A 24170-nucleotide genomic window follows, 5' to 3' on the forward strand; every position below is an offset into this window, starting at 1 on the left:
AAGAGATGGCCAGCACTTACCATTTGCACATCACCCATTAAGGGTACATAGTGACACCTGCTGTTAAGGGACTGGCATTCAGGATGGATAACCTTCACTACCAGGCTTGGAGTGTGTGTGATAGCCGACTGCACCCTCTAGGACTCTGGAAGAGCCTAATAGTTAACCCTAGAGTCACTGGGGATCTGGAGTTCAGGCATCGTAGAATTCAAGGAGAACTCACATGGCTGTTAGGCAGATATCGTAAAAGGGAACCAAGGAATATTTGGTAACAGAAGCCAACTAGAGTGGTAGAGAATAAGCCATGTGTCATGTCTTTGTGTTTTTAGGCTTATAGATACCTAGACTGCTGTACCCTTCCTTTGTTAACACTGAATACATCGAATGATTTCTATGATTTTACTGTAGAAATTTGAGGTGGTAGAGAGCTGTATGATGGACTGCACAGTGCACACACTAACAAATAACACTCCTGGAGTCACATACTGTGAGTACCACTCATCTAGTGGCAATTATAAACTTTTGGTATATTTTAAGAGTTGAGCATTTTCTGTTCAAAGAAGAAGAAAAATGTGCTATTGGAAATATTTTAATCCTAACTTGATTGTGCTTTCATATCAAGTATTATGTAGTAGTTTAGAACCAAACACTAATGGCACGGGTGACAGAACCAACCTCTCATTATTTTACCTATTAAATTTCCCTCTTAACTTCTGAAGAGTACCAAGTTTTGGATAAGGAACTTTTAATTAGGAAGGAAGGAACTCCTTGTCTAGAATTCTTTTATGCATTAATTAATCTGATTGAAATTGCAGTTTTGATACTAAAACATCTCTCTTACATTCAAAGGAGATACTACTGCTTTTTTTACAAAAGTAACCAAATGGAATGAACTAATTTCTTCACATATACTTCATCTTTTTTATTTCTAAAAATTTAAAAACCTACTTCCTGTTCCTTTCTCATAAATGTAAATAAAATATAGTAGTCTCTTAATTAAGATTTGTTATTCAGTACAGTGAATCCTATCTACCTTTTTTGGAACTGTCATGTTCTGTGGTATCCATTCTCTCATTTCTCTCTCAAAAGTACTGATTACTGTTTTCTATTTTAATTCAAAGTAATTTTCAAACATAAGGTATCTTTGCCCAGCTGGCATGGCTTAGTGGTTGAGCATCAATCTATGAACCAGGAGGTCTCTGTTTGATTCCTGGTCAGGGCACATGCCCAGGTTTTGGGCTCTATCCTCAGTAAGGGGTGTGCAGGAGGCAGCTGATCAATGACTCTCATCACTGATGTTTCTATCTCGCTCCCTCTCCCTTCCTCTCTCTAAAATCAAATAAAAGCATATTAAAAAAAGAAAAGGGGAAGGCCAGGAACTGAGGACAATGAGGAGAAAGGGGAGAACAAGATCATGGGACTCCAGGATAGCCAGAACTATCCATGCATGTTTGCAGATGTGTGCCCATCACAGATGCTGGTGGACACCGCTGTCAAGACATTGCAGTTGGTTGTGGCTACAAAACAGCCTCCTGCAATCCCATGAATATCTAGCAATGGCCCCATTCCCCTGAGTTATGCTGGTCCTCAGCCTGACACCCCAGTTTGCTTCCCAGCAGAGATACAATAAGGACAGAACATCACAAAAGGGACTGAACCCCAGAGGACATCCTGGGAGCCCAAGATGGGCAAAGGGGAGGAGCCTAGGACCCAGCAGGCTCTCTTCCTATCTCTCTAAAAAGCAATAAAAACTATTCTTTAAATAATAAATAAATAATAAACAAGCACTTATTTAAGGTCACAGAAATTACTGATGATGATACCTGTAGTAGAGGAGGGATGGATTTTCTGGTTAGTGCCATATTTTGAGTACCATATGATAATAGTATTTTGTCTAATTTTCATGTTTATCTTTATATAACATGTTAGAGTCTTTAATTTTAAACAGCTGCCAATTCTGGCTAATGTGTTTTAGGGCACATATCCCTTTTAAAAAATAGCCACAATAAAAGTCCAAGTTCTGCTTTGAAGACCACTTCCTATGTTAAAAGGGGAAATTTTGGTTGTAGTTACTTGCTATTTAAGAAGCAAGAAAATGTCAAGAAATAGAAACTGAATTAAAAGACATATTTTACAGCCTTTGATAGTATGGAATCTATCAGATTGTCATGATTTCACAGTGTCGAGAAGTTGAGTCCATAAAAATTTTGTGGTCACGTTTGATTTTGGAGATTTCTGGTTGCTCTCTTTTCAAAATTTGAACTTTGTAAGAAATATTTTGTTTTTTCCAAAAATGCTGTGTATTATTTCTTATCTGGGAGTAACAGCGACACTTCTTGGTAGTTAACATCTTGTGAACCTTGAGGAAGAATCTGAAATACATATGGAGTGGAATAAGGAAGTTGTGGATTGAGAAAGACCTGTTGGTGCATTTCAACTGTGTAAGGAGTCTATGTTCAGCCTTGCCATTCATAGTGTGGCAGGAATGGGTTCTTCATCAGAAACTACTTTATAGTCATTAGTTCTGTTGTATATTGAGTATTTCTATCTTATAAACCAAATTATCTTAAATGAATCAAGTAAATATTGACATTTTAATACAGTTAAAAATATTAAACTACTATTGTATGCCTGACATTCAGCCTAGGTATGGTTGTGGTACAGAAGAATATGATATGATCATTGCAGTCAAAGAATTATAGGAGTTTTTTGGTGTGTGTGGGGGGGTGGGGGTTATGTTTATGACCTAGTCTTTTTTCCATATGTACCATGTTTTTATGTCACTATAGTTGGAGTATATATATAATTTTGTATCTTTTCCTTAACATCATGTTTTCTTTGTTGTATAATCTTTATTACTATTATTTTTTAAATTAACTTTTCAATTACAGTTAACATACAATATTATATTAATTATAGACATTTATATAACTTATGATATAAGTGATCACCCCAATAAGTCTAGTACCCATCTGACACCACTCATAGTTATTCCAATATTATTGACTATGTAGTAAATAACTAATTTTTAAAAATGTCTGACTACATCTGTCATCCAGAAGCTGTGCCATCTATTAACAATTTTGTTTTCCCTGAGGAACTGTTTTCTTCTTTCCTCTAATGAGAATTAGTTAATGGCTACTTTTTTTTTTTATGTTTGCTTCTCATAAACTCAGAAGAAACTTAGAAGTGCAAACATAATGACTGGTTTGGATCTTTCCCGACTAGCATATTTAAATTGTTTTTTTCCTTGATCCACATTTTATACATATATAATGAATAATTATATGTTCTTGTAAGCTATTTCAAATTCTTTGTGAAATGAAGGAATGAATTAGAGTAGAAAATAAATATCGGTAAATTTAAAAAAACACAAAAAACTTCTGTTGGTGGTTGGATATTTTTCCAGTATAGTGAATCATATTTTTCATACCTATAGATTTCCCTCTGTTAATAATTTTCTTAGAATATATTTGAGGAAGTAGGTCAAGGAATGATGAATAGTTTGGTGGTTCTTGGTATATAATAGTGTTTGGTGATTTTTAATGTGAACAGAATTGGAGAAGTAAGGTTTAGGTAGCATGTTTTATTTTGTTTTTAATCACTTATGAATTTGAGTCATTATTTATAATATTAGCACCCAGAGCTGATATAAAACCACTTCTAATTTATTCTTTTGAGAAAAATAGGTTTCCCTCAAGCTTCTTGAGTTTGTATTAGATGTCTTTTCCCTTGAATTGTGGAAGAAGATGGCAAGATTTAGATGGCAATGATTTTAAGCTATTAAAGATTCTTCTCTGATTCTGTCCTTCCTTCCTTTGAATGAAAATCCCATTTTTAAAAATTAAATGGAAAAATGTTTTTGACAACTGAAGACATTTGGGGTAGAGCCTTGTACTTTGACCTTTCTACCCTTTACATTTTCCATATAACATTCATTTGCTTTTTAAATTTGTTGCTAGATCTTAGTCTAATAAAATATAACTTCAAGCCTTTACTTTGAAACACTTATTATTGTAAGGGAGACACTTCTTATTTCTTGGTCATAAGAATTTACTACCGTAGGAAAGTATGGGGAAGTTGTATAATCATTAACATATTTTTTATTTTAAAGGAATAAATGGCTTAAAACACTTCACATTTGGGAATTATTTACAAGCAAGATCTATTAATGATGTGACTGATAAATTGAGAATTTTCACAACACAGAAGAAAATACGTTTTTGGGTATAGTTTATATCAAAATTAATAGTTGAGAGGGTCTAAATATTTTGTCACTATTTTTCAAATCACTTAAAAAATACCTCCAGGCCAGTACAAGGCTTTATTAGCCTCTTTACTTGCTTTGCAATTGACAGTGAAATTTAATATTCTCAAAATTTGTATAATACTGTAATAGGTTCCTTCCCATTTTTAATTTTATCTTGTCAATAGGTAATCTCATCTGCATTATTTTTGGATGATTAAAGCAGTTAACTGATACATATTTTCATTGAAAGGCAGCTTTAGGAGTTTTAGATTTATATCTTCTAATTTAAAAAAATGACAAAATTTGTTGTATAGAAAGTTACTTTTTTAGTCCATTTAACTTAAATCCATTCCTTTGCAATATTAAGAATATTTGTATATTTAATAAACTTCATTTAAGGGTTGTTTCTTCTTTTAGAGCCTATATATGAGAAGGAAAGCAGAAAGTTAGGCACAAGATAATTTATGCAAACCCTAGCATTTTATTACGTCTGCTTCCTTAGGTAACAGTCCATGTAGTCTTCAGATGTATTTTATGTTATCTGTATTTGGACTCTCTTCATTTCTGTAGTCTAGTGTTGTCTATTGAGAACCTTAAGGTTGTAATTTATAATTAATATCTAGAACTAAAGATTTTATAGAAAAATAATTTTATGAGTAAGGGTTAAAGGATTTATGCTGATTTAACTTAGAGAACAGAATAAAAATGATTTGACTACTCCTTCAAACATGTAAAAGGGTGGGTAAAAAAGATACCAGGTTGTTTTTCTGTAATCTTGACAGATTAAATGAGGAAAATTGTTGATTTTGGTTGATCATAAGGAAGTGTTTCTTGACCATGGAGATGATACATAGGAATGTGTGCTGAGGGAATGTGTACATGGATTCACTCTACACAGTCTTTTGGTGGGAGAGTAGCCACCTTTTTGTCATGCATGACAAGGTAGCATCTTCAAGATACCGACTAGATCAGATTGCTAGAAGCCCCTACCACTGGGATTCTTTGAAGTTATCCTACTCTCTCTTAATTAAGGATATGATCATTGATTCATGAGAATACTGTAGAATTTCATATTGTGTCATTGGTTAATAACATAGTATCTGTCTGAAAATCTTTTGAGGTTTAGAGATATAGTGAAGGGCTTAGTTGGCAGAGGAGATTTATTACTGTTTTGATTCTGGTTGTCTGAGATTTGTTTGCTCTGAAGTCAGCGTTTGATTCTTGCTTACCTGTTCAGACTTTTGATGCGAAATTCTTCAAAGAAAAGCTTCCGAAAGACTAATGTCAGTTTTCTGAGGCCAAGTAACAGTTGGATTATCTGCCTTCCATGAATAGTAAGAACTGAAGATTCCTTTTGAGAAGGCAAATAATGAGTTGGATATGGCGATCTAGCAGGTCTGTTTCTCTTTCTTCCCCCCATAGGCCTATCAGCAGTCTGATGGGGCAGAAGACAACAGAGATGGAAGGTGTTCCAAACTTGGCAAAGGCCATCATTCTAAGGAGGTAAGCTCTGATTTTGAGCAGGTAGAGCAGGTGGCTCTTCCTGCCATAATCATATCCTCTCGCTCTTTGGAAAGAGGGATAGAAAGAGCATTTAAAATGAGGCTGAAGCCTCTCCATTAGTTATTATGAGGGGAGTTTGGATTAGCCTTTTGATTCTTTTTTCTTTGTCCCTTTCCCCCTTTTAAGATTCCTTGATTTGTTATTTTCTCCCCAGAATATTTGCAGTTTAAAAAAATGGCTTATTTGGTTATCTGTTGTTTTGGGATAGGAAGGGTGAAGAGAATCTTGTTTATTTCCAGTTAATCTCATGTTGTGGCTATTCTGACGAGTAAAATGATTAGGGGTTTTTTTTGGATTTTTCATGAGATCATTTTGAGGTTTGGGTTCACATGGGAACTATTAAACAGGAAACAATCTTTTACTGCCTTTCAGATATCATGCAACAACGCGGGTATAGGTGAGTTTTGTGGTACTTGAGCTTTCCAGGGAGGTGCACCCTTCTTGCCCACATGGGCATGTCTTTCCCATTTTCCCATCCCTTCTTCCCTTTGCTTTTCCCCTTACTAATAATTGTCTAGTGGCATTTAGGACTTTGAAGAGACTGCTCTTCCCAGCATTATAGGTGCTTCTCAGTTAAACACTGTAACATCTCGTGAGTTAGGCCTTGAGAAAACTGAGTTCTTTGACAACGTTGTTTTACTGAGTCTTGTATTTTCAGAAAAGAATCAGAGGTTCTGAATTTGTATTATATGATCTTGGTGGTTATCGCATATACTTTAAAAGATAACACTAGTATTTAGATTCACAGTACAGATACAGAAAACATGAAATATGTTACATCATGGACAGTTTTTTATTGAGGTACGGGATGGAGGTGTTAGGTTGGAGAGAAAAATAATCGCCAGAAGATCATCCAGAATAACGAAGACGCGAACTAAGCTACAAAACATGTAATGACTCAGATGTTATATGTTTTTTCTCGTTCATGTGAAGTTTAAAGTGGATGTTTCCCGTAGATGGGTGGTTCCTTTGGAGACACTGTTCTTTTCAACATACAGCTGCAAGTTTGTCATTGTCACCTACATTAAGTTGGAGGAAGGGGAAAGGAAATGGAGAATTACGTGTGGAAGGTTTTACTGGGCCAGGCCCAGAAGTGGCGCGTATAGCTGTTGATCTCACACACACACACACACACACCCACTGTAAGGGTTTTTAATGCGGCAGGGCTTCGAGTGTCAGTCACTGCCGCCCTTATCCAGGCTACTGTTCTGAGGATGCGAGGGAGCAAAGGCCAGAGTGGAGACACTGGTCAGGAGGCAGTTGTAATAGTTCAGGCAAGAGGGTGTCTTAGATCAAGGGGAGTATGATGCAGGTGGTAAAAAGCAGGTTTTAGGGTTATTTTGAAGGTAAAACAGACAACTTGCTGCTAGATCGGATATGTGATGTGAGGGAAGGAGAAGAGCTAAAGGTAGCTGAAGATTTTTGCCTGAGTAAGAAGATTATGGGAAAGAACAGGTTTGGGAGAGACAGACAGTTCAGTTTTGGCATTGTTGGCATGTTAGTGGTATTACATTATAAATGGTTTTGTATTTTTTATTTTTAGATATAGCAATATTCAGCTATTCAGTTCCTTCCATTCAGTTCTAGGCACCATCCCATGTCAGTACCTACAGACACACTGCAATCCTTCTAACATTACCTTTTGTCATTGTATTTGAAAACTGTGTGTCCTGGCACTATTCTATACCTGTACAAATATTAACTCACTTAATCCTCATAGCATCTCTGATACGCTGTCATTACTCATCAGTTATAAATAAGTAAACAGAGGCGCAGGGAGGCTAATATACCTGAGGTAACATAACTTGGAAGTAGCAAAGTCACTGCATTGCAGTCCATTGTATGACTATCATAATTCCCTTCACCAACCAACTAATGACAAATTTGGGGGTAGTTCCAGTTTGGGAGTTACTGTATAAGATACGTTGCATAGATCTGTTTTCATATCTTTGGGCATTGCTGTGTTTCTGTAGGATAAATAAGAATGGTAATATTGGGTCAAAGAATATACACATTGCTTATTTTAACAGATATTACCAACATGACCTTCAAAAGAGTAATTCCATTTTATCCTCGCAGGTTGCGCATCTAATCTAGTAACATTTTTGCTCATCTCCCTATACATTTTCACTGTGATTCAGCACACTTCCTTGGTAATGGTTCTAAATAGTCTGATTAAACTCTGTGCTATATGTTGAACTTACAGCAGTTGCTGGAGAACATCAAGAACAATGAGTATTCAAGCCAAGGAAAGTGTCTGTGTGAATGGAACACATTGTGTTTGGACTGGGGTGGCATGGGATTGTACATACAGTAAATTCATCAGGTCACCAACTCCTCCCAAAGGTAGCACTGTCCTGACTTCTAACCCGTTAGTTTAAATTAGTTCTGTATGTCTTTGAACTTTGTATTTTTTTGTTTCTATTTCTTTCCCTCAGTATCCTGTTTGTGAGATTAGTCCATGATGTTGTGTATAGCAACAGTTTGTTCATTTCATTGTTGTATAGTATTCTAGTACATGAATATTTACCCATTCTGCTGTTGATGGGTTGTTTCCAGGTTTGAATTATTACAAATAGTACTACTTTGAGGATTGTTTTAACTTTACTCTTTTTTTTTTTTATCATCACCCAAGGATATTTTTTTCCATTGCTTTTCAGAGAGAGAGAAAAAAACCCAAACATCAATGTGAGAGACACACATCGATTGGTTGCCTCCCACACTCGCCCTGACCCGGGGGCGGGGGGGGGGGGCTGGGGATCGAACCTGCAACCCAGGTACGTGCTCTTTGGTCAGAAATGAACCCGGGACCCTTCAGTCCCCAGGCCAACATTCTAGCCACTGAGCCAAACCAGCTAGGGCTTGAGGATTGTTTTCAGTGTCCTTTGGTGGGCACATTTATGCACTTTTTAGCAATCAACTTGTTTTATCATAGGGTTGGCAAATATTCAGCTTTATTAAATCTTGCCAATTTTCAAATTGGGTGTACCATTTTATACTCTCAACAGCAGTATATGTGCGTTCCAGTGGCTTCAGTCCTTACCAGCACTTGATGTATTGTGGTTTTTCATTTGAGCTTTTTTCTGGTGGATGCGTAATGGTATTACATTTGGTTTTAAAATGCATTTCTGCCCGGCCAGTGTTGGCCTAGGATCCAGGAGATCATGGTTCAATTCCCGGTCAGGGCATATGCCTGGGTTGCGGGTTCGATCCCCAGTCGGGGGCGTGCAGGAGGCCGCCAATCAATGACTCTCTCATCATTGACGTTTCTATCTCTCTCTCTCCCGCTTCCTTCTTCTCTCTGAAATCAATAAAGATGTATTTTTAAAAATAAAATAAAAAAATAAAATGCATTTCCATGATTAATAAAGTTGAGTGTGTATTTTACTTGGTATTTTGATACCTTTGAGTTGAAGTAGCTGTCCGTAACTAGGTTCTTGTACCTGTCTGTTACTAGGTTCTTTCTGTAAGTGCTCTCTATATTTTTTCCCCATAACTACAAATTTAAGTAGACTCCAGTATATAAAACAGATTCGAAAGAGTATTTCTTGAGAGCTAGTATTATAGCATGGTATTTAAAAATAGATTCTGGACCCAGACTCCTCCATTAGGAATGCTAGTTTTTCCATTTATTTGCTGTGTGACTTTGGGCAAGTCACTTACTAACTCCTGTTTGCTTCAGTTACCTCATTTCTAAAATGAATGTAATAATACTTTCATCTTAATGTCAGACTCAAATAAGTTAATTAACATAAAATCTGTAGGACAGTGCATGACGCATAAGTACTAAAGTTAGCTGTTAGTGATGGTATATAAATTTATTTTACTAATTCATATCAAGTTAGCTGACAAGAATATTGAGGGGTTACCGTGGGACAGAAATTTGAGATTGAGGGTTAGAGATGATAGTTGTGGTTTTATTTTAGCCTCAGTGTCCAGTTTTGTTTGTTAGTTTTTTTGTTTGCCTAATACCAAGAAAATCTTGAAGACGTGCAATTAAAAATAGATAAGGTTTAGCCAGTAGTTATAGTATTAAGCTTTTAGATCAGTTTAATTGACAAGCAGTAGAAAATGTTTACTTTGAAATTATTACTGAATATCTTAATTTGCTTGGATTTCCTGTTTTCAAATAAAAAGCAGAGAAGTAGCACTAAAAATTATGGTTTCAGTATCTTTTGTGTTATTTGCATCACTAGTTTGCTTTTTATTGCTTGCAGCCACAAGGTAAGATGAGTAGCACATGTTCTCAGCCTTTGCCTGGCACAGTAAAGTGTGGACTGTAGTGTGTGTTTACTCACTGGTGTAAATTTAATGAGCCAACATAGAGGCTTGATTAGAAACAAAAGTCAGAGCTACAGTTTTCCTAATTAGTGACATATTTTCAAGATATTCAAACAAAGGGGACAAGTAAGCTACACAAACCAACCTCAGTTTATCAAGCAGCACACATGGTATCTGGTGTGTTAACATTAGGCATATGAAAACATTTGTATGTGTGCTGTGATAGTTTATAGTAGTTACTTCTACAGCCTTCTGACGCAGTCACAGGCTGTCACTTACAAACAGCCTTGTCTGTTTGCAGGTGGCTGACCCTTACACTAAAAGAACAGTTCCATCTAATATCAGGCCTTCAAATAGACTTAAATGAGCCCGGTCGGCGTGGCTCAGTGGTTGAGCATCAACCTATGGAACCAGGAGATCGTGGTTCGATTCCAGGTTGTGGTCTCGATCCCCAGCAGGGGGTGTGCAGGAGGCAGCCAGTCAATGACTCTCTCATCATTGATGCTTCTCTCTCTCTCTCCCTCTCACTTCCTCTCTCTGAAATCAATAAAGACATATTTAAAAAAAAAAAAGACTTAAATGAGTATCTTTACAAGTTCCTCTGGCACCAGCTTTATTTCTCCCCAGCAGAATCTCTCCCACTGCTTCTTAGCCAGTTTGGGCTCCTCCTGCCTGGCCAGTCTGCCCTCTGCCTTACCACCAGCATGGTTTGTGTTCCTGTCCCTGTGGTAACAGTGCACAGTATACTCTCATCATCTGTCTTTAGTGCTGTAGTTTCTTCATGGTCTTGCTTGAACTCCACCTTCTCCCAGAATCAGTCTTGTCATCTTTCTTTCCTGTGAAATCCTGTCCCAGCATTCTAAAACTTTTTTAAAGAGTGTTTTAAAAGACTTTTTTTCTACTCTAAAACTTAAAAAAAAAATTATAAAGTTGTACTCTGGGAGTACTACCCCAAATCAATGCCACTCACAAACTCCATCAGCAGAGGGAGCTAAATAAAAGAAGAGGAGTCCCTGAAGCAGAAAAAAGCAATGACATTTTCACATACGGCTTAGTAGGGAAAAAGAACTTGAATAATGTTAGAAGTCAGTGATTTGGGCCCTAATCCCAGGTTGAAACTTCTTTGAGGTGATTTGTAAAGTATTATTGAAAGAAGTGATTTTATATCATGTCAAAAACCTATTTAGAGGGATGACCTAATAAACATGTGCATATTAGGAGAAGCAGTCTGGTGTTTAATTTTTGAAAATCTAGTCTATCCCCCTCTGAAAGTTTTATTTCTTAGGGATGATGAAATGAGATTACTAGCTTTGTGAAGAATTTCATATGGAGCACCGAGTCCTAAAGTTGCTAGGGATTATGGATAACCATTCCAAGATTTTAAGATGGAATTTTCAAGTATATTTCTTATATTTTGTTTTGATTAAGTGTATGTATCTTAATTTCAGTTAGCAGACTTGAAGAAAGAGAAGCAGAACTGAAGAAGGAATATAATGCATTACATCAAAGACACACTGAGGTGGGTTTCTGGGTTGTTCTTACCATGCTAATATTGAGACAAAAAAATTAGCCTTAGGGATTATGTCTTAGTTTTCCTTTGAAAATCAGTTAGTATAATTCTTGGGGGTTATTTTCAGAAAACATTAAATTTCTTGTAGCATTTTCCTAATTACCAAATGTTGACTTTTAAATGTTTTTTGTTGTTGTTTGGAATTACCTTTTCATTTGATGAATTAGTGTGCCTCCAATAGTTTCTTTGGCTGGCCCAGTAAAAACTTATGTGTGCATAATAAAAAGTCTACACAATGCTAATATGAGAGAATTGATTTAATTAATTTTGTTAACAGTTGAGAAATGACGGATTGGTAAATTATTTGTAAGAGTCTCTACATTTATAATCCAGTATAAAGGACTTATTTGCATTAAGCTTATAATAAATAACATAAACACAGTTATAATGCGTTAAATCAAAATGGCTCTAAAATAGGTTTTCTGCATGAAGTTTCAGTATTTTAGCAGGACAACTTCTCCTAACGTATAATAGCACTTACATATTTAAAGTTACAAAGGCAAAATTTTTACAATTTTCAGTATTTTAAATTAATGACCCCAGCACATAATTTCTCCAAAGCAAATTAGGAAAAGTACATTAGGGTTTTTTAAGTATGATTCTCTGTCAGTCTCTTATGTGTTGCTTTTGTTTATTTCTCAATGTGAAAATTGTTTCTGTTGTATCATGATCAGTCTAGGGATCACATACCTGACTATATGGAATTTTCATAGATGCATGCACTATTTGTTACAAGGAAAAAATAAGGATTCCTCTTTTTCCCTTCCTAGTCCAATCTCTCCCATGATACAGATGGTTCCAGTCTTCGCTCCCATTTTTCTTTCTTTCACTGGTTTGTGTGATCTCTTACCCTGCCTCTGGTAGAGACCTATATATTGTTGCTTTGTAGGAAGATAAAACCCACTGCACTCAGTTTCATTTACTTTGAAATAAGGTGCTTAACACTTTCTTGGTGAGTCGTTTGAGTTTCTTCCTGACATAGGACTTTTGAGTATCACTATCGTAGCTTACATGGCCACACACAAATCATGAAGTGTCACAGAATTGAAATTCAGTGGTAGAGGGAAAAGATTAGCCACAGAAGGCTGGAACCATAGAGCTCTGGGAAGACAGGAACAGCTTCACAGTAGCCTTCTCAGTATGTAAAAAATACCCACATTTTAATAAGATGGCATTGGTGGATATCAAGACTGTTTAAAAACGATTGGTAAAGGCCTCTTGTTGCTTCTTTTTACATCATTCATTTCAGTGACTGAACAATGCCCTGTATATAGTGTTTACTAGTAGTGCTTATCAATGCTGTAATTATAAGTATGTTTGGAGAAATATGTTTATGTTCCAGAAATAATTGATAGTGTTGAATAACTCTTTTGTTTTTTTTAATCAAGTTCTAACCTTTGTAATAATTGAGGATCATTAAATTAGGATGTGTTAAATTGAAGCATGCATAAAATACATGCATTCTTGAAAACCACTATAAAGTGAAATTTCATATTTTTTCTCACATTTATTTAATAAAAGTGATGTTGCTACGGAAAAACAACCCGACACCTTGAAATAAAAATATATAATAATTTTTCTGTCCTGTTCCTTCAGAAAAGGACAGTGCAGGAAGAAAAGATCTCAGGAGAAATCTTAAGTACCAATTCAGAGAGCTGGGCCTATGCAGTAACCAAGGCTGATTTTGTGTGTAGCAGGGCAGCTCTTTTCATCGGGTCCCCTCCCTCAGTCATAAGCAGCTTCTATCCTTTGCCCTGATAGGCTCCCTTTATTTTGCTCTGCCTCAAGAAAGGTTTATGTAACACAGATGTAGCTGCTTTGAAATGTGGGTTGGTTCCACTCTAGCCCACATTTTTCTGTGTTTATACATCTGTACAAGAAATGTCATTCAATTAGCTATCCAACACTAATGAACCAAGTGTACTTTAAACATAAATTCTGGAAACCTTCAGGGAAAGGAAGTCTGAAGAATTTATGCTTCACTTTTTCATGATTATTATCAACTAAGGTAAGCTTTTAAAATAGGCACAAAAATGTTTAAATACCACTTTTAGCAAATAGGGGAAATCTGTGGCTCTTTTTTAATGTGAATAACTGTTCTCTAGTCAAATCCAAAATTTTGTACACATTACTGAATTTGCTTAAAAGAAGACATGCTTAAAGAAGAGGGCAGTGTGGGTAATATAAACATCCAGTAATTGTGAGGTACTTGGCCAAATGTGTGCATACTCCTTTTTTTTTTTTTTAAACATATCTTTATTGATTTCAGAGAGAGGAAAGGAGGGGGAGAGAGAGAGAGAGAAACATCAATGATGAGAGAGTCATTGATCAGCTGCCTAGCCTGCAACCCGGGCATGTGCCCTGACCGGGAATCGAACCCCGATCTCCTGGATCCTAGGTCGATGCTCAACCACTGAGCCATGCCCGGCCGGGCTGCATACTCTTAATATTAATCACCAAAAACTTGAACCCCAGTCTTACATCAGGGAGTGTTTATTATTATTATTATTATTTTTAATCCTCACCTGATGATATTTTTTCCATTGCTTTTCAGAGAGTGTGGAAGGGAGAGAGAGAGAGAGAAACATCGATGTGAGAGAGACACACTGATTGGCTGCCTCCTGCACGAGCCCTGACAGGGAGCCAAACTGGCTAGGGCATAATGCATTCTCATTTATCCTCTGACCAAACCCATTTTACATATTGAATTTTAGAAAGCGAATGTCAAGATATTTGTCCCAAACCCTATGCTAGTAGGTGACTGGATTTGAACCTAAATCTGTCTGATTCCATTACCTGAATTTTCTCTTTTTTAAATACTTTAAAATTTTTTCTTTTTCTTCTGAATTTTCAATAATGCTTTTAGGTTGTGGAACACATGAGTATTAAATGCACTAGAAATTTTTCTGTGCTTCTTTGCTTTATGGCATCTCAACAACTTTAAGAAGCGTGACTACGGATGTAGATGTATGATTCTTGGGCTGCATATGGAAAGATTCAAGGTCAACACGATTAAAGAGAACCATACCACTGTCTCCAAAATCTCATTATTGCCTTGCTCTTCACTTTTAATCAAAGATGATAGTCCACCTCTGCTGTGAAGATTTCTCCAGGTGGGAGGGGAGTTGGGATTTTCCAGACAGTGTGCTTGGAATCCTTCTTCATGACTAGCTATGGGTTGCTGAATTGCCACCTGACTGTGAATAAATGTGCATGCCTGAGAAAGTTAAGAATTACAGTTCTGAGAGCAGGAAGGATGGGGCTGATGGACCCAATAGTAGCTTGTCTAAAGCATATCCCATTTTACTTTTACCTATCTGGCAGCACTGATCCTGCCTTCCCACTTGGGATTTTTAAAGACCAGAGCTACATTGTGAAACCCTGTCATTAAAATTTAGTTTTTCATTGTACAATTTATTTTTTCTACTCTTTTGTGCATTTATAGAATTAGTGCATATTTTATTTCAGACGTCAGGAAATGCTTAAGGGTGTGGGGGTTTTGTGGGTGTGAGGAAGAGAGGACAATGAGCTTATTGCCTGGCGTAGAGAATTAACTAAAAGGCCGGATACAGCATGAGTCCATAATGCTTACTGCTCAGTTGACTGAGTCAGAGGGACCTGAGTTCTGAACCCGAAGCCAACCAGCTAATGACACTTAGAACATAGTTGATCACTAGCTGGTCAAATAGGACATGTTATTTTAACCTCCTTAAACTGAAGTTTACCTTAAAATTCTAATATTGTGAGGATTAAGCAAAGCCATGGCTATAATGCACTGGCTGACCTGTAGTTGGTGCTCAATAAATGTTTTGTTGTTACTCTCTCCTATTAAGTTCTAGTTGAGTTGTGCTGGAACCAATTTCATTACCTAGAGCATTTTGGAATGTCAGAATAAAGAGAAAATCTGTAAATTTAAAATAAGTGTAAATTTAAAGTTTAAAAATTACTTTCACATACCATATTCATGTGATTTTATATTCATTTTTCTTTGCCTGACATATTTCTTATTTGGGTTAGTCTTAAGTGGAGGAACAACCTGATTAATTATTTTATAATGTTTGATTTGATAGAATTCCTCATCTTAATTCATGCATCAGAGTTTAGTGTTTTGTTTATTTAACGTAAATAACTTTCAAATTGAGTTAGATATTTCATAATGATTGTACATGAACACCAAGTAAAACTTTTACAACAAAAGCATGCTTTAAAATTTAAAATAAAATTGTTAAATTTTTTTTCTTTGAATAGTTATCTTTTTAATATGCTACAATGAATATTTAAGTTACTAAGATTGAAACCCACCTTTATACAGCTAAAGTTCCAAAGATATTTCCAAAGATATTTCAGGCTACAGTTTTAAGAATTCAGGGAATATTCCCAAGAAAGATATCAACCTTCCGCCTCCCCCCTTAATATTTACATTCCTTTAAATTGCTAACATACCTTTTGTTATTTTTAAAAATTCATTTTTTCTTATTCATATCATGTTAGTATCTAGCATAGGCTTTTTGATATTATGATTGAAATTTGTTGCATTTTACATATTTTAATGCTAAATTTAGGTTTCTTAAAAGTGGAATGATTATCGAGAATCAAATAGGACTATAGAATTTCTTGGCAGTTTATATACTTGATACTCTTGAAGTTTTTACTTCCATATTTAGCTTGTCTATTCAAGACACAAAATCACAGTGCTCTGATATTTTACTTGTTTTAATGTGCTGTTATTATAGATAATTATATTAAGTAATGATTCCAGTAAATTAGCAGTCAAAGGAGAAAATGTATTATCATTCTTTCAACTAAATATATAGAAAATAAGAAATAAACATCTTGGTATTTAATTAAGTTGAAAGTGATCTTTACTCTGTGAATCCTTTGTAAAATAGAATCACCACGTAAGGGTATGGTTTTGTTAAACGAAAAGCTTCCACAGCTGAAAGTTCTTCTGAGGACATCTCAGATTTTCTCCTTTTCAGTTTCTTCTCAAGTTTCATTTTAATTTCTTCGTTGTTTCCCATTTTACTGAATGGACTTCTCAAATGCCTTCTATTCTTTATTTTGCCAGTTTTTTCTGATCACCTCCTTCCCAGTGTCTATATCCTAATTTGTGTTATTTATTTCAAAATTATACCATTTGATAGCATCGCAATGTAAAAAAATAGTTTTTGGCTGTGCTAAGTAGTATGTTGGCTACTTCCATGGGTACCAGCATCCTTAAGTGTAAACATTTGCTATTCCTTTGCCATTAAAAAAATTTTTTTATTGAGTTTTTGGAGTGACATTGATTAAAAACACCATACAGGTTTCAAGTGCACAACTCAGCAGAACATCATCTGCATACTGCATCGTGTGCCCATCACCCAAAGTCAGGTCTCCTTCTGGTCCCATTTATCCCCCATCCCCACCCCTTTGCCCTTTTCCACCCGCCCCCCCCAAATTTTTTTCATACTAATATGTATTCTTTTATATGGAACTATGGGTAATCTGAAAAATAAGAAATTTATACAAAAGAGTTCTTTTTGTTTTATTCCAGGTATTTAAATTTTTGTGTATTTTTTTTCCTTCAAAACAGATGATCCATAATTATATGGAACACTTAGAAAGAACAAAACTTCATCAGCTCTCAGGGAGTGAGCAGCTCGAATCTACAGTCCATAGTAGAATTAGGTAAGCTGTGTCATACGTTTTGCCTTGAGAAAAAATCGAAATAAATAATTTGTCTATTTCTGTGTCTCTCTGTTCCTTAATCCTGGAACAATAGTTAGACTGATTCAAAAGCTCTCTGCTGTGGTTGGAATGCTATAGGAAGAATAGCTTAGAAAAACAAACAGCTTTCACTATTTCGAAGGTAGATTGTGAGCCATGCCATGTAAGCAGCATGTTGAAATTTTTTATTTTTTCCTAATACTGGGGATTACAGTAGATTTAAATTTTTCTGATTTGTGGGAACGCTGAACACTTTCCAATTCTCCTGGTTTCCAGTCCTTTTTGGTACCGAGAGGCACCTTTGAAAGGGTTAGCGACTCCTCTTTGATGTAGGAGTGTGAATAAATTATGTAGATCTCCAAGCGGGGTAGCCAATGAGCTAAGCCTGGGCTCCTAGTGGAGAGGAGCGTAGTCAATAGGCTGCCGGTCGCTCGGGATAGCTGCATAAATGCTGGGGGCTGCCGCTCCACGGATTTGAGGTGGGGAGAACGGGTGACGTCATCGCTTCGGAGCTGCTGCAGGATGGAGTGGAAAGCTGCTGCTGATGGCATTGTTTTCGTGGCAGCAGCCGAATGACAGATCCTCACTACAAAGATACCCCTTTGGCCCCCGTGTAGGCCTCCTGGTTCGGGCGTTTCACCATGCCAGCACAGCGCCATGAGTCCTGGATGCATGCTGCTGTTTGTGTTTGGCTTTGTTGGCGGGGCGGTGGTCATTAATTCTGCTATCTTAGTATCTCTCTCTGTTTTGCTGCTTGTGCACTTTTCTATTTCTACCGGTGTGCCAGCTCTGACGCAGAACCTGCCAAGGATACTCAGGTACTCCAGTCTCTCTTAGCAACCCCTGTTGGTTTTTTCCTCAGATTTTTAGCTTCACGGGTCTGCTTTGTAATCATTTCTGTTGCAGATTGAAACAATGGGAAATGGCCTGAAGCTCAGATTTCTATTTTTATTTGCATTCATTTGTAGGCCATCACTTAGGAATGCTGCTTTGTGTATGGAAACCTTGGACTTAGGAAAAGGGTTTTCATATTGTACTTACCTACAAGTACAAGGTCAGTGTGGTCTTGTTTTAAGCAGAGTGTTGAAAGAGTGAGGGGAGAGCAGAAGTAGAGTGCCAGGTCCAAGTTCATGCAATCTCTGGTTCAGCATCTGAGCATCTAGCAGCAAATATCTTTTATGCTGGGACTTGCAGTCAATTAGACACAGGCCATAGGTGTTTATTTTGTTCCAATTATCCTTTGACTGACAGAGGTTCAGTCATTATTTTTGCAGTTTTTGATAGCAGCTCATGGGAACTGAGAATTTAATTTTCCTCTTACAACAAATTATATTTTAAGGTGAAAGAGTGTAAACCTTTTAGGGCAAGAAATGCATTTTCCTCCATTATTTACACATCAAAGTTGTGAACGCTTTACAAAGCCTATTCACTATTGTTTAGTCAGATGTTGCCCTTTCTTTGTAGACTTGGGTGACAAATATTCATGCCTGCTTGTGGGGGTAGTCATTAATCTCTAGCTTTTATGCTGTTCACTCTGCTTGTACCCTGTGAGAACCATCTTCTACATTTTAGAGATGCAAGGTTTTGGTTTCTTTTGTTTCTAACTCACCAAACTAAAACTGTCTGATTTGTTCAGCTTTCTGCTTTGTGCATGGTTTTAGATGAAGGTTCATAGTGTATAGCTTTTGTTATTTAAATGTTTACTTAAAATACTTAACTCCTAATTGTGGATTTAGATAAATTAAGAGGAATTAAAGTAGTAAATTCCTTCATGTGTGTCCTTTTGAATTCACAGGTCAATTCCTGTTCAACATTAGTTTAAGGCCTAGATATTGAATTGTATGTTCCAGAACTAGATAACTTGGTCATTTATTTTCTTGGTTCTATAAATATCAGGAGGAATCTTATTACTTGTGTATATTTTAGTACATAAAGGATTTGTGTGTGTATATGTATATATAGGCTTTTAGGAAATTAAATATACCTTAACTCAGTATTAAAGTGAGACTAATTTTAAAGGGCTGTCTTAGGTTTCCATTCTTTTTGAGAAGTCAGTGCTGTGCTGTGTGGTAGGTAAGAGGCTTTGCAGCTGGACTGCCTGGATACACATGCTCTGCCACGTGTTAGCTATAGGACTTTTGGCACATTGCTTAATTTCTCTGTGTCTGAGTTTCTTCCTCAGAGGTTCTTACCCCATTATTAGGTGGTTTAAAAAATCAAGTGAGATGATTATTTTTTACTTGATCAGTTACAAGATATGTAATACATTAAACAAGTAATAATTTTTATAGTTACTTATATGTACCCCTTTATTAGCAGAACTATTTTAGCTCCAGCTATCTTATTGATCAAATAACATGATTAAATTTAAAAAAGTTCCTTGACACCAAAGTTGCTGTTAATCTGAATAAAGATACCGAAGTCCTCAATATTAAGATTAAATTGTCAAGAAGGTAGTTCCAAGGAAAGTATATTCTTGGGCCTTGGAGTCAAACAGGTCTGACTTTGAATCCTATCTCTGCCAACTAGTGTCTAAAGTCTCTTGAGAATTTTTCCTAATCTGAAAACTAGGAAAATAGTCCTTATTTCCATATGAGAATTAATGAGATAATGAAAATAAATCATCCATTTTAGTGCTTGCCACATGGTATTTGAGCAAATGTCATCTTTTTTTTACTGCCCTTTATATATATAGTAGATTTTATTAATGATTATTTAAGTGTTAATATAGCTGAAGCATATTTGTGAAATTATGCATGTAAGGTAACATTTCAATAAACAACTAAAAAATGGATATCTGGAACTAAGGCAGTTTAAAAAGAGTATAACAAGGATTCTGATAGGTGATGATAACTTTGTTTCTAGACAGTAATAGCATTGAGACATCTGAGGTTTAAATCTGCCACATGTGTCCTGTTCTTTGGTTTCTTCTGTGAATTTTACTGAAGCATTTAATACAGAGTACTAAACACGCCCTCCAACATAGTACAGACCTAATGTTCACCTTTTGGGGGTTCTTTTCAAAAGTAGGGTTCTAACTGGCTTGCATAATTACATGTCCTTCTCCCTCCCGCTAACTCTTACGTAATTTATCAGTGAACCAAGGAGAGGAGAGATGTATGTAGTCTGACTGTTTTTCATGAGTTGGAATAATGTAACCCAGAGTGTCATTGACCTGCTTGACAGCTAGTACCAGTCTCTGAAGAAAGTTCCTTCCCCATAGAGCAGTATCCCAATGATTAATGAAAGCAAGATAAAGAGGTGTGAATATTCCTTGTAATTAACAGGAATAGGAAAGTAAAACTTGGATCCACAGCAGACTTCTTTCCCCAGTAGTTTTACACTTTTTCAATATGTGAAAATGAATGTGTTGTCATTCATATAGGAAGATAATTCTGCTGACTGGCCTGTATTTTGATTTCTGTTAGCAGTTTGATGGATTCACAAAGTCTAGTATCTTTCTGGTTGTCTGCGTTTTGGATTAGAGAGCTTTCCATTAAATTTCATCTATTAAATTCCCAGTCCCTTTTTTTGCTTACGTCATTAAGATAAGTTTTTTTTTAAAAAAGTTGTCATCTGGTAGCTCCTAGAGCTTTAGATTTTCAGTTCCCAAAATTTGTTCCCCCCAAATTGAGGGATAAACATCAGGTCAACAACCTTTTGTTTTGTCAAGTCTGGACATTAATGCCTCTTTTTGCCATTTAATTATGAAAACTTTATTGCCGAACCAGCATTTGGGAATAAGTGGTATAAACAGAATAGTTAACAGGTTCCTTTAGTTTTTGTCATTTGGTTGTTTGGTGGCTCATCGTCAGAAACTTGGGTTTGGTATTAAATTCTAGTATTTTGTGCTGCCCACCTGCATTCGCATTTTCCTCCCAAATCAAATAGGAAAAGTACTCCACGCGTGAAAAAGTGATGAGTAATTAACTCTAACTGATAAAATCCTGTTTTATTTTCTTGTGCATAAAACCTTAGTAAAATGCAGTCTCTTGACTTGTTGCTTCATCTAATCTTTAAGAAAGTTTTCTCACAGTTTTATAAATCCTTTCTGATCGTCATTAGCAAACTCTTTGTGTTAAGTAGGGGCACATTTCAAAAGTGGTTTAAGTTTCTTGATATAAAAATGAGTTTACAGAATAAAATACTTATTTAGCAAAACAGAATATTTTGCCACTTTTATTTATAACCTCACTGTTTCTATTCTAACTTATATTCTTACCAGTAGAGGTAGAGTTCCAGGAGGCCCCAAACCTTTACTGTCTCATTTATTGCCAGTGTCCACACTTTCAGTTAATGACCTAGGATAACTATGTGGTAGGCTTGTTTCTACCCTCTAAAATCCCTTGGATTTGGAATCTTCCAAGCATCAGCAAAGAACACGTTTCTTGTTGCGATTCTATTATTATTGAAATTGTAACTCTTGTTCATTGAAATTTCCCACAAAGCAATGGAAACTCTACAGTCTTTCATAGAATTTTTTGGCCTCCTTGTTTGGAAAAACTGACAATGGTTTTTTCATATGTACTGTGATTGAAAGGAACTCATACATGGGTTCTGTAGAAGAATACAGCTTTCTTGCCTTAGGTGATAAAAGTCATTTTGAACTCTTTTCACGATCTAGTCAGTAGCCCTGATTTAGATCATATGTTGATTTTCCTTTAGGCTGAAAAGGCATACTCTGAAGGAGGTTGGGTAAACATCTAGGGATTAGTGTGAGGATTTGGGAAGTCTAGAAGCAGAGGTTGTGGTCGTTTCCTAAGGAGGAGGTTGCAAGTTCCCCTACGGCTAACCTAAGCTTCAGTGAAAGTTACTCTGTGAAAGCAGACCACAGACTGTTTTCTGGCAAGGAACTCATCAGTAATTTATAAAATTTCTTAAACCATTTCTTACTGCTTTTCTTAGTTGATTTCTTCAGGCTAATTTAAACTTCTGAGACCTTATACTTTCTCTTTGGTAAGTCTACTTGTTCAGATAGGCAGACAGTATTATTTAGGAGTAATGATTCTAAAGTAGTAACAGCCCAGGTGTATTACTTATAGTCATGATGAATAAAGAATTAAAAAATGAATGAATGCTTAACTTTTTCTCTCCTCTCCATATAGAAAAGAACGCCCTATATCACTAGGGCTTTTCCCATTACCTGCGGGAGATGGATTGCTCACACCTGACACTCAGAAAGGCGGAGAGACCCCTGGGTCAGAGCAATGGAAATTTCAGGAATTAAGTCAGCCACGTTCTCATACCAGCCTGAAGGTAAGCTTTGTTCTGCTGAAATCTTCAATTTGCATTTTATGAGTTTTCTTACCCAAATCCAAGTACTAGACGACCAAAACATAATAAAATGAAATCGTTTATACATTTTAGTTGTAAAACTGTCTTTTTTTGGGAAATGAGTTCTTTCCAAAGAGTTTTAGTTTTTACTGTTCTTTTTAAGTTGTTAATGGTACTAATGACCAAAAGTTCTTTTTGACTTAGGCTACATCATATGAATTTAGGGTGGGGTGACTAGTGAACTTAATTATGTTTTTTAGGATTGAAAAAGATTGCCACCTGAAACCCTTGGTTCACAATTCAGTAGGGCTGCACTTTTAAAAAACCGGTTCCTTCCTCAAAACCCTTCATAAAGCAATATCCAAAAGTATATTGTGTTTCACTTAAAAGGCCTGGTGTTAATTTATCAGAGATTGTATTCTTGGCCAAAACTTGTCATCAATAAGTTATAAATGTGATATGTATATAATATATATTCTATAGTATAATGTGTAGATAATGTACCTAGGAGTGGAGATACACTAATAATTGGTTTTTTAAAAATATTAAAGTTGTATTCTATATCTTATAACATGCAATACTTACATACTTATAAAGGGAATGAATGTTAGTTATAAAAGAACCTTGTTCTTTATAAAATCTACTTTGTCATAAAGCAGAGAGGCCACCCACAATGAGTACAAATGAGTTATTTACATCTTATCTCTTTTTCCTGCTCTGTTTTCTCCAGAGTACTTACCATAGTCTAAGTACTTGAAGATGGTTCTCAGGATACTTCTAATATACTCAGTCATTTACTTTTTGACTTTGTCTGTTTCTCTCCACAAAGAACATAAAATCCACGCAGTCTATTTACTGCTGTATTCCTGGTCCATAGTGGCCGTTCAGAACATGTTTGTTGGCTGAATTGTTTTAGATGTTAGAAAGACTCTTTAGGATACTACAAATGGTCTGTTCTCAGCTCTAGAAGGTAGAGGCATTTAGAATCATTCCATTGACCTTTGAAATGTGACCAAAACACTTAAACAGTCAACCAATATTTGATAGCTTTTCTTCCTCCAACAACTATTTTTAACACTAAGACTGACCTCACCTTTCCCCCTTCTCTTTTCCTTGTTGCTCAGTTTATTAGAAGTTAACCATGCAGCTGCTCAGTATCAGACCACAGTGATGCCAGCAGGAAACTCTCATTCTTACTCCTATGGCCACACTGGTTTTTTTAGCCTGCCTGTATGATTAATAGATCTTCCAATACACCCATCCCTCCATCGCCTACTTGCAGTGCCAAAACAAAATTAAGTAGGAGGGATACTTTTAGTACATCAAAAATGTATACCATATGGTAACAATATTCTAATTACTATCCAATAGGCACCTTAAGAGAGGATTATTATAATTCTCCTGTTATTTAATCCAGTGATAGGCTGTGACAGAACTTTACTGGCAGGTTAAAACTGATTAACAGACTATTAATATGGACTTAAGCATAGGTGTTTCCTGTTTCCTCTCAGATATACTAAGGCA

General features: G+C 36.1%; 1 protein-coding gene across 7 annotated transcripts in view; it reads left to right on the forward strand.

Annotated features, from left to right (window-relative positions):
- Positions 1-24170, forward strand: part of SPAG9 (sperm associated antigen 9) — a 96051-nt gene that overhangs the window by 21001 nt on the left and 50880 nt on the right. For 4 of the 7 annotated variants that reach the window (XM_081162954.1, XM_081162955.1, XM_081162956.1 and 1 more), the window contains exons 3-5: positions 11542-11612; positions 17239-17333; positions 22478-22628. In XM_081162954.1, the coding sequence (XP_081019080.1) occupies positions 11542-11612; positions 17239-17333; positions 22478-22628 (317 nt within the window). Of the gene's footprint in view, positions 1-408; positions 488-11541; positions 11613-17238; positions 17334-17759; positions 18191-22477; positions 22629-24170 lie in introns of those variants that run through there. The other 3 variants (XM_081162959.1, XM_081162960.1, XM_081162957.1) reach the window with 2 other exon arrangements.

Source organism: Miniopterus schreibersii (assembly GCF_964146895.1).
Source record: "Miniopterus schreibersii genome assembly, chromosome: 16".
NCBI classification, from domain to species: Eukaryota; Metazoa; Chordata; class Mammalia; order Chiroptera; family Miniopteridae; genus Miniopterus; species Miniopterus schreibersii.